This window comes from Mobula birostris, chromosome 6 (assembly GCF_030028105.1).
Source record: "Mobula birostris isolate sMobBir1 chromosome 6, sMobBir1.hap1, whole genome shotgun sequence".
Taxonomy (NCBI): Eukaryota; Metazoa; Chordata; class Chondrichthyes; order Myliobatiformes; family Myliobatidae; genus Mobula; species Mobula birostris.
In genome coordinates this window covers 174,243,934-174,256,107 of record NC_092375.1, presented here as the reverse complement: position 1 = coordinate 174,256,107, position 12,174 = coordinate 174,243,934, and the positions used below count along the sequence as shown (strand labels likewise).

At 39.6% G+C, this 12,174-nt stretch overlaps 1 protein-coding gene across 2 annotated transcripts in view; it reads right to left on the bottom strand.

The window, feature by feature from the left end:
• The window catches only part of LOC140199600 (myosin light chain kinase, smooth muscle-like), a 356,925-nt gene that overhangs the window by 80,225 nt on the left and 264,526 nt on the right, over positions 1-12,174 (bottom strand). For both annotated transcript variants that reach the window (XM_072261938.1, XM_072261940.1), the window contains exons 19-20: positions 3,262-3,312; positions 433-560 (exon numbers count right to left, since the gene is read on the bottom strand). In XM_072261938.1, the coding sequence (XP_072118039.1) occupies positions 433-560; positions 3,262-3,312 (179 nt within the window). The remainder of the gene's footprint in view (positions 1-432; positions 561-3,261; positions 3,313-12,174) is intronic.

Below are 12,174 nucleotides of genomic sequence, written 5' to 3'. Positions count from 1 at the left end.
AAATGAACAAGAATGCTTAATCAAACTACACACGCACACACACACACAGTACATAGAACATTACTCAAATATTACTGAAATATTAAATACACAACAGATCATTTTGCACAACAATGGACATTTTTTTCCACAGTCGAATTGCATTCTTTCCTGTAAAACTGTATATAATTTATGTTTAATTAATGTTTTTCTTTGTGTGAAGCTGTCTATTGAAAGCTGAATGTCAAGTTTATCATTGTATGCATGACTGCAAGTGAGCACAGTCCAACCAGAAACGTCACTGCAGCAGCAACAGCGGCACGTACCCTGTGCATGCACACAGCTACTTGTTCAGAAGACAATAAATGCAACTCTTTTCAACTTTACTAATCAAACATGCATGTCCTTTCAGGCAGAAGCAGCCAGTATTTAAGTGAAAGGATTGAAGATTACCTGTTTTCTAAATTTTAGCCATGTGTAGCTGAGTGGTGGTGTTCCAGCAATCTTACAAAACAGCTCTGCGGATTCTCCAGCACGGACTTTCATGCTTCCAGGACACTGGAGTATCTGCGGTGGAATAGCTGTTGAAAATAAACATCATAATGAAAGATTAGGAAATTTCGGTTGCTGTGGGTGACTACTTCATGTCCATGTAGTTAGAAAAATACTCATATTGACAGTAAAACTGGAAAAGGTTAAGACTGTAATTTGGTTCCTGATTAATAACTTCTGACCTATAAAGGCGGGAGGAGAAGATGGCGTCGCGCCTGCGTGTGCGCAGCCCTCCGGTGAAAAATGATATCATATCCGTTAAATAGGGGCCATGGACAATTCTGATTTGATGGCAAATGGACGTGAAAGCACAGAGGAACATCTGAAGAAATTTCTGAAACGCCCGTTCGCTGCTGTCATTACTGTGTGGTCGGGAATCTTTTGGAGGGTAGGCCTCAAAATCCCCGGCCTTGCCTGCTTTTAGCGACCGTGAAGGAGGTTGAATCGTTTGGACAGAGATGGCGCTCAGTACTCGGTGTCGGAGAGCTGATCAGAGCTCGAAGTTTTCGGATGACTCAGAGTCGGATTGTGGTTGGCATGGCAGGGAGAGTTTTTCTTCCTTCTCCCATCTGCGTGAGGTGTGGGACAATTGAGAAACTTTGAACTTTACTGTGCTCATGGACTTCTTCATCAAGTTATGGTATTGTTCCACTGTTGTAACTATATGTCATAATTATGTGGTTTAGTTAGTTTTTTCAGTCTTGGTCTGTCCTGTGTTTTGTGATATCACACCGGAGGAAATAACGTATCATTTCTTAATGCATACATTACTAAATGACAATAAAAGAGGACTACGTGTCTTCATAATCTAATCTAATCCTCCTGTCGGGTGAAAATAATGCAATACTAAGAAAAACTATTTGAATTTATTATAAACTGTCCTCAGCTTAAAAAAAACTCTGCAACAAAGTGCAAAAGAGAAAGGAAAAGGTTAGTGACTTCAACCTGCATGCTAGTCTATATCAGTGAGCCTGATCCTGAATATTTCATTAGACTTCAAATGGTTAAACAAGCTTAGGATAAACACATTGCCCTCGAAAATTTACAGGTAAGACGAGCTTTTTCAGCTTTTTTTTTGTACTTCTTTTTCATCTAATACAGCACAACTCAGCATTTGTCTTTTAATCAATATTCTGGTAAAGTAAACATCATTATATGGCTTCATTTGCAGCTGAAGCAATTTCACATAATAAATTTATTAGCCAAGATCACATGAAAAACATATTACAATATGATTTTGCAAACAAATGTTACAGTACTGTGCAAAAGTCGTAGGCACATATACATAGCTAGGGTGCCTAAGACTTTTGCACAGTACTGTATTTGTCAACATGGAGTGAAGAGTGAGTTTGTAAATCTGATGTGAGCAAAAGATGTTGGGAGTGGCGAGGAGCAGCACGGTAGGGGTGTAGGACAGGTGGCAGAGAAGGAGTGTGGGGGTTTGATGGTGCGGGTGCAGACACACCCAACCCTGAGACACCAGGTGAGGTCAATTGATAGTAGCAATGATAACAGACTACATCTGAAAGTTTTTATTTTTACATAGATGTAATTACCTTGACTTTATGTGACTAAAATCCCACACCATTGTAGCTAATTGCCCTCTGAAGGGGCTAGAAAATCCAACAGTTCTGCCACACCATTTTCAGAAAAGATAACCCACAATATGGTTAGTGCAGGAAAGGCCCCAAGGTAAAAGGTGAAGGATGATCTAATTGAATGGTCTAGCTAGGGGCCCAATGCTCCAATAGTGCTCTAATGACTACAGCTCCAGTTCATGTTCTTATATTCAATATCTTCTTAGAGCAACAAAGGATCAATAGGAAATATCAAACATCAGAAAATAGGAGAATCAAATTGAATATTTGGAATAAAATGGAAGTATTCCTCAGAAGGGTTAGTCCTAAAAAGCATATCTTTTTGCCTTCATGTGACATTGTTAGAAATGTATCTAAAAAGCAATGATTTCATTGAATCTCCCATATTCTTACTCCTTAAGGCAGTGAATAACATGCTCCACATTTCTATTTTTAGTCCAAACTTTATGTTATCTTTATTTTAACTCCAGTTTGAAGATTGGACCAAAAAATGCCTGCTTAGCCAGGGCCATGGAAGTCCAATGAAAGAACAAAATAACAAAGTAAGCTGTCCCTTTCCTTTGACTATTCATTAAGATCATTAACTATAAAAAAGGAGATTAAGTTCATTAATGAGGGAAAAAAAAGCAGAATTATTTCATGACTTGCCCACATACCAGTGTTAAAAGCTAATTATCTTGTAGCCACAAGAGATTTCCTTATGAACATTCAGGCCTAAGTCCCTGAAGTTCAAAAACTAATGGTAGATTTAGTGAACCAATACTCCAGAACACTACAGCTGATCAAGCATATTTTATTAAACTGATAACTAAGTAGGAAATAGTTTGTAAAATGTATGTTGCTTGTTTAATCAATCATAAATTATTATCCAGCTGGGATAAGTTCAAGTCAATTTTCCACAACTGCAAACACATGGAAATTAGCAATCTTGTTTTTCGTTAGGCGTGTGTACCTTTGCTAGTGCACTGGAAGAGACCAGAGAAAGGGAGGAAGATGTAAGGGTAAGATTTTGAATTATACAAGGTTGCAAAATCTCAACTTAGTCTGAGAATGAACAGTATGCCAAATGACAGTTTGGCAAAAAGTAAAAGAAGACAAAGATAAACTTGCTCCTTGAAATGAAACATCTTACCTGGTTTGGGAGGAGTTTTGGGAGTCGGTTTCTTTTTAATGGTGGCTTCAACTAAAAGAAAATAACAAAGGTAAGCTATTAAAGTAAGTCACAAATGAGTCTTTTATGGTGCTGCATGTTACAACGCATTTAAGTATATTGTTAAAGAAAAGGCCAACTTAGAATCAGAATCAGATTTAATATCATCAGCATGTGTCGTGAGCTTTGTTCACTTTGTGGCAGCAGTACGATGACCAATGTAGACAAAAACCTGAATTACAGTAAGTATATATATGTATATTAAATAGTTAAGTTAAAATAAGTAGTACTAAAACAGAAATTTAAAAAAAGGAGTGAGGTAGTGTTCATGGGTTTAATATCCATTTAGAAATTGGATGGCAGAGGGGAAGAAACTGTTCCTGAATCACTGTGTGTGTGCCTTCAGGCTTCTGTACCTCCTTCTTGATGGCAGCAACGAGAACAGGGCATGTCCTGGGTGGTGGGAATCCTTAATAATAGATTGCATTCACCTTGGGTGAATGTTGTTGCCAAATTTTATTCACGAGCACAGCTATAAGCAACTACTGCTTGGCTTTTAGGTTCTATTCCCGACTGCGTTTCAAAGACTCAGTATTTGTATAGACCTGCCTTCTAGCAGGATAGTGTTAAACCTCTTACTTGGATCTTCTGAAGGCCTTTGACAAGGTATTGCACAGGAGGCTGCGTAAGAAGATAAGAGCCCATGGTATCACGGGAAAGGTACTAGCATTAACAGAAGATTGGCCGACAGTAAGAGATTGGGAATCAAGGGGGGCTTTAGTGCAACACTATGCAGCTCAGGGCATCGGAGTTCAGAGTTCAATGCTGGCGTCTTCTGTAAAGAGTCTATACGTCCTCCCTGTGGAACCTGCCCCGGTTTTCTCCCACTGTCCAAAGATGGACTATTTAATAGGTTAATTGGTCATTGTAAATTGTCCATTGATTAGGCAAGGGTTAAATCGGGGTTGTCAGGAGTTGCTGAGCAGCGTGGCTCAACAGGCTGTAAAATCATTCCATGCTGGATCTCGAAGTAAATAAATATGTAAATAAATTTTCTGGTTGGCTGCTGGTGACTAATGGTGTTCTCCAGGGATTGGTGTTGGGACCGCTTCTTTTCACTTTATATGTAACTGATATGGATAATGGAATTGACGACTTTGTGGCCAAGTTCACGGACAATAGGAAGCTAGGTGGAGGCAGTGTTGACGAAGCAAGAAGTCTACAGAAGGATTTAGACAGATTAGGAGAATGGGCAAAAACTGGCAAATGGAGTACAATGTCATGAAGTGTATGACCATGCACTTTGGTAGAAGGAATAAAGGAGTAGACTTTTCAAAATGGCGAGAAAATTCAAAAATCAGAGGCTTAAAGGGACTTGAGAGTCCTTGTGCAGGATTTCCTAAAGGTTAATTTACAGGTTGAGTTGGTGGTAAGGAAGGCAAATGATTTTAGCATTGATTTTGAAAGGACTTGAATATAAAAGCAAGGAGTTAATGGTGAGGCTTTATAAGGCATTGGTCTGGTCACACTTGGCATTGGAGAGGATCTGGTGGAGGTTCATGATAATGATTCTGGGAATGAAAGTGTAAATGTACGAGAAGCGTTTGATGGCTCTGGGCCTGTACTAAACTGGAGTTTAGAATAATAAGGGAGATCTCACTGAAACCTACTGAATATTAAAGGGCCGACAGAGAATGGTTGTGAACAGGTTATTTCCTATAGTGGGAGAGTCTAGGAGCAGAGGGCACAGCCTCAGCCTCGAGGGATGTTCATTGAAGAGGAATTTATTTAGCCAGAGATGGTGAGTCTGTGGAATTCATTGCCACAGACTGTTGTGGAGGTCAAGGCATTGGGTATATTTAAAGAAGCGTTTGACACCTCTTGATTAGTCAGGGTGTCAAAGATTACACAAAGAAGGCAGGAGAATGGGATTGCGAGGGTAAGTAGATCAGCCATGATGGAATGGTGGAACATGTTGACTTGCCTAATTCTGCTCCAATGTCTTATGGTCTCTTGCAGCATCATATTTGAACTTTGCTTTAAGTTTCTAAGTTACCATCTTCTTATTTATATGAAATAATTAATGCTATCCAAATTTATTTATTTTAAGTGAAGACAAGGAGAAAAAAATGTATTTCTGCAAGAACAAACAATCTGCTAGAGAAATTCAGTGGGCTGAGCAACATCTGTGTAATGAAGGAACAGCTGACAATTCAGGTCAAAACCCTCCTCGACCACGACTGAGACTGTTTTCAGCATCTGGTTGGTTTAAAGAGACCACGATCCTCAAGCAGCTATACCAAGTAATCAGTTCACACCAGTATTCATTAAAATTTTAAGGAATTTTGATTAACATTTTATCACATTCAAAAAATTTTACTCAATTATCTTTAAAAAAAATATAACTTCTGAAATGCTGATTGCTTTTGTAAAACTATTGTGTGTAAAACCATGATGAAAAGTCAATTAATGAGTGTACTTTCCATGGATTTGATTCCAACTCCATCCTCCAAAACTGAAAATCTAACGAACAGAAGCTGATCACAAGCAAGAGAAAGATCAGCAGATGTAAACAAGAGTAGGGACTCTTGTCCATACAAGGGCCTAGGCCCTTCATCAGGACTGTCTGGCCTGCTCTGCTTGCTGAGTTCCTCCAGCAGCTTGTGTGTGTTGAATAGAAGCCGAGACAAGATTTCTTGCATGGGAAGCGAGCAACCTACCCAAAGAAATACACTTCAAAACTTGCTACCTCAGTCAGGAAGGTACATGTTTTTACATGTTTAAAGGGACAAGGGTTGGCGACAATAGCAATCTGATTAAAAACACCATTTCAAACTCTAGCAATATGTGCTGATTTAAAATGGAAATATGAGGAAATTTTAACAGATAACACATAAAAAGGGCCTGAAGGATCATTGGGGACCCGAGTCACCCCAGCCACAAGCTGTTCCAGCTGCTACCATCCGGGAAACGGTACCACAGCATTAAAGCCAAGACCACAGGCTCCGGGACAGCTTCTTCCACCAGGCAATCAGACATTAATTTACACTGACACAATTGTATTTCTATGTTATATTGACTGTCCTGTTGTACATACTGTTTATTATAAATTACTATAACTTGCACATTGCACATTTAGATGGAGACATAACGTAAAGATCTTTACTCCTCACGTATGTGAAGAACGTAAGAAATAAAGTCAATTCAATTAAATTTAAATTCAATTCAGTTCTTTCGGAACATGCCCAATCTCACCATAATCTTAAACTGGCATAATGCATCATAGAGTCATAGAAAAGTACTGCACAGAAACAGGCCCTTCATCCCATCAAGTCCATGCTGAACCATTTAAATTGTCTATTCCCATCGACCCGCACCCGGACCATAGTCTCCATACCCCTACCATCCATGTACCTATCCAAACTTCTCTTAAACATTGAAGTTGAGTTCACATGCACCACTTGAGCTGGCAGCTAATTCCACACTCTCACGACCCTCTGAGTGAAGAAGTTTCTCCTCATTCAATTGTATGTACATGTATACTCCAAATACAGGGGCAAGGGGGGAAGACCCAGATTTGGAAGTGAATAGAAGTTGAGAAATCTTCATTTACTGTATTTTCATAATGTGAAACTATGAAAACTCCAGCTATTACCAGTATAACTTGTACTTGCATAGTACTTTAAGATATTAAAGCACCCAGATCTTCACATGTGGGATCAAAACACAGATGCATGTTGTGAGAAGGCCAATATTTGAACTATTACAACTGCTTTAGATCAATTACAAACAATATTAAGGATTGTTGTGACTGGTTTAGTGACAACAGAAGATATTCCTCCAGGCCTGCAGTTTCCTTATTTATTCCTGTATCCCTCATGCTTCTCTCAACTTGCGGCCGTAAGTTAGATATCAAATGTTGAAGACCTGCAGAGTGAAAGTACCACACACGTTCAGATGGTTCAGAGATTCTGCAAGTGTTGGCCATCTTGAGCAACACACACAAAATGCTGGAAGAACTCAGCAGGCCAGGAGGGACACAAACAGTCAATGCTTCAGGCCTGATGGTCCTCATGAACAGTGTCAGCCTGAAACGTCAACTGCTCATTTCCCTCCATAGATGCTGCCTGACCTGCTGGGTTTCTCCAGAATTTTGTTTGTGTTGCTCAACTGCGGATGGTTCATGTATTAACCTGAAGTTTCTTTTCAAAAGTTTTCTTCTGGTACAATGTTTCCATGTGTCCATATTCCATGGAAGCTATTCGTTGCATGAGTCCATATTGGCTGACAGCACCATCTCTTTCCCCCAGAATTTTTTCCGGTAACCTTTTGCCAGTAACTCCTTTCCATTACTACCACAAACCTACTGTATGCTGGGAGGGGGTAATTAACCTACCAACCAGCACACCTTTGGGGTTTGCGAGAAAGTTGAAGCACCCAGAAACCCACACAATCACAGTGACAATGGAAAAACTCCACCCAGACAGCACCATAACTCAGGATAGATCTGTAAGGCAGAGGTTTGACCACCTGCACCATTGTGTGACCTGTTCATTTCCTTCTAACTTAGAGTTCCCAAGTATTTAAAGCATCTTGTATGATTACAGCATGACTACTTGCAGATTTTAAATGCACACATATGGTAGTCCTGATTGAAAAGTGTAGGGCACTTTGAAAATCATGCACTATAAATTGCTTGAAGGCCATGCACCAAATGCACCAATAAGACATGGGTCCACACACAGTGCCCCTTCAATTCGGGCCAATACCTCACCATCACAGCAGGGCCACCCTCCTTAGGCAGGATGGTACAGCAACTACCTGAGAGCCCAAGAACAGACCTGAAATAGGCAGCATCCATGAGCAGCAATAACGTGATGCTTGCTCTCAAACCATGCCTTGGAATGTGAACTGCTGCAGGCACAGTCATGAACGGCAAGGACACACTATAGGAGTGGCCTTACTGATGGGACCATACATGGAACAGTTCAAGGGGAGGGCTCATTTGATGCAGCTGAACAATATTTTAGTAAAAAGGTATGGCATCGCATTTAGAGTGCAGAAGAAAGTTAAGGTAAGCCATTAGTACGGTGTGGACAAGGCAAAACTTTCCAATCATGGGCGGTTGACTTGATTAACACCTTAACTGGCTCGGTCCTGACCGACACTGAATCACAGAATCAGTGAACAGTAGAATATGAGTCCATACCAGTCTTGCAGAGCCATTCCCATTCTATTGTCCCATTCCTCAGCTGAGCTGAAACAAGCTAATCTTAAGGAGTTTCCAAAAAAATGAGAGAACCTGAAGGAATCCATACAGTGTGTCATGCCAATGCTAGCTCTTTGAAAGAAGAGTCCTCTACCCTTGCTCTTTGTCTGTCACCTACTAAGTTTTTCATTTTTAAGAGCCATCTATCTTCCTGATAAAATCAGTCTCTTTTTCAGATAGAGGGGTAAACTTTCAGAGATATGAATGGTGGCTTGCAGATAATGAACACTAAGCTGAATGGAAATATGCCTTTTGATTTTGGGTTTTATACACTGTTTTCTCGCTCTTTGTTGTTCCCATTTGTGCAATTTTTTTTTGCGTGTGGGGAGATAGGTTTGATGTTTTTTTCTTTGAATGGGTTGATTCCATGGTTCATTGTTTTGTGGCTGTCCATACAGAAGACAAAGATTTCTGTTCATATGCTGCATTTATAGTTTGATAATAAATGTACTTTGAATCTTTGAAATGCTCCCCTCTAGGCCTAATAATCTATGTTATTGGCCAACTGCTAGAAGAATACATTTTTCTATCTATTCACCTTCCTGTAAACTTCACTAAGTCGCCGATTAATGTTTCTATTCCAAATTTCTCCAACACACCTCATTTTAGTACAAAAATAACCATAACCATATAACAATTACAGCACGGAAGCAGGCCATCTCGGCCCTTCTAGTCCGTGCCAAACGTTTACTCTCACCTAGTCCCACCGACCTGCACTCAGCCCATAACCCTCCATTCCTTTCCTGTCCATATATCTATCCAATTTAACTTTAAATGACAACATCGAACCTGCCTCAACCACTTCTGCTGGAAGCTCGTTCCACACAGCTACCACTCTCTGAGTAAAGAAGTACCTCCTCATGCTACCCCTAAACTTTTGCCCCCTAACTCTCGACTCATGTCTTCTTGTTTGAATCACCCCCATTCTCATTGGAAAAAGCCTATCCACATCAGCTCTATCTATCCCTCTCATAATTTTAAATACCTCTATCAAGTCCTCCCTCAACCTTCTATGCTCCAAAGAATAAAGACCCAACTTGTTCAACCTTTCTCTGAAACTTAGGCGATGAAACCCAGGTAACATTCTAGTAAATCTTCTCTGTACTCTCTCTATTTTGTTGACATCTTTCCTATAATTTGATGACCAGAACTGTACACAATTCTCCAAATTTGGCCTTACCAATGCTTTGTACAATTTCAACATTACACACCAACTCCTATACTCAATGCTCTGATTTATAAAGGCCAGCATACCAAAAGCTTTCTTCGCCACCCTATCCACATGAGATACCACCTTCAGGGAACCATGCACCATTATTCCTAGATCCCTCTGCCCTACAGCATTCTTCAATGCCCTACCATTTACCATGTATGTCCTATTTTGATTAGTCCTACCAAAATGTAGCACCTCACATTTATCAGCATTAAACTCCATCTGCCATCTTTCAGCCCACTCTTCTAACTGGCCTAAATCTCTCTGCAAGCTTTGAAAACCTACTTCATTATCTACAACTCCACCTATCTTAGTATCATCTGCATACTTACTAATCCAATTTACTATTCCATCATCAAGATCATTAATGTATATGACAAACAACATTGGACCCAGCACAGATCCCTGAGGCACACCACTAGTCACCAGCCTCCAATCTGACGAACGGTTATCCACCACTACTCCCTGGTGTCTCCCATCCAGCCACTGCTGAATCCATTTTACTACTTCAATATTAATACCTAACGATTGAACCTTCCTAACTAACCTTCCGTGTGGAACCTTGTCAAAGGCCTTACTGAAGTCCATATAGACAACATCCACCACTTTACCCTCGTTGACTTTCCCAGTAACCTCTTCAAAAAATTCAATAAGATTTGTCAAACATGACCTTCCACGCACAAATCCATGTTGACTGTTCCTAATCAGACCCTGTCTATCTAGATAATTATATATACCATCTCTAAGAATATTTTCTATCAATTTACCCACCACTGACGTCAAACTCACAGGCTGATAATTGCTAGGTTTACTCTTAGAACCCTTTTTAAACAATGGAACAACATGAGCAATATGTCAATCCTCCGGCACCATCCCCGTTTCTAATGACATTTGAAATATTTCTGTCAGAGCACCTGCTATTTCCACACTAACTTCCGTTAAGGTCCTAGGGAATATCCTGTCAGGACCCAGAGACTTATCCACTTTTATATTCTACTGCAGAATGTAAGAATTCACTTTCCATATTTAGTAATGAAAGTGCAAGGGACTTGCAGTTTATTAAAGTGAATTTAGACATTATTTAGCAACTATTGTATTCACCTAAATGAAAAACAAATACATATTCTGATTTTTGACTGCCCTTGTCTAAACAGAACATTGTAATTCTAGGCATATTCCTTGCAATTTTATGCATTCTACCATTGAACAGAGAATTGAATAAAACTGGTAAAAGTATTTGATTCTTTTTATGGGGACTGTATTATGTGTCAATGTTTCTGACTGTTAATAAAAACAATTTAACATCAGAATGCACCCTACCATCTAATACTTCACAAGAGTAAAGTTATATTGTTCTACTAATGTTCATGTTCTGACACCATGCCAACCAGGTCTATTTTAAAAACCAATGCAATCATTTAGATTTTTTAGGATAGCTTCTAAATTAACTAGGGTTCTCCTTACAAGTTGGGCCAAGTGTTTGGTACAATGACCTTTGCAAACCTCAAAGATGGTCTCAAAGCTTGTTAGCAGCTTGACTATGGATGCATGTAATGATAAAATTGCAACCAGCAGTTCTGTTTGGGAAAAGTCTTGAGTATACGATTGAAATATAACCTGTTCACTATCCCTACAAGGATAGTTTTAAGATGAGTCAGTTGTTCCTGGAAAATCAATCAAGGCCACTGTTGTTTTCCAATTCTTCACAAAACATTTAATATGTTAGCATGAATGATGCTGATGTTTCGTGGATACTAATTATTCAGTTAAGTGCAATGTGGCCTCTAAGTCGATCCATAAGTAAGACCACCACTTTGAACAACACAGTTTTCCATTTTCTCTAACATCTGTACAAATGGGTAAGGCCCTCTCTCCAGATCTCAGAGATTCCCTCAAAAGTTTGTTACCAACTCAGATAAATATTTGTCTCTAAATTACTTGCGTGTGTTAGGATAATTAGTTTCAGCTGAATCTTCTAATAGGTCAATGTGTCAGGTCTGAGGAACAATTATGCCTACAGAAGGGAATTAAAATATCATGTCTTACTTTGTTGTTAATAATGAATTGAAAATTCTGTGGAAAAAAAAGTGTAAAACTGGCCAGAACAAAAGTGAACCAAGAAAAACATTTTGAAATTAAGCCACTTCATATCCTTTTCTCAAAAAATACAAAACTTGATTGTTTTACCATTGCTGGGGCAGAACTGGGGCTGAATCCAAGCAGTGGGGCTCAGGTCAAAGAGCGAGGAAAGAGACAATGTTTGGCTGATTTAAGCACAGGGCCAGATCGAAAGGGTTGGGGTGTTGGGGGAAGGGAAGGGATAGGCTGCTCTTCAGCTCACTGCTCCACAAGGTTTACTCATCTCTACACTGGACTGAGGCTCTGGCCTGCAACTAACGGGCTCCTGGATCGG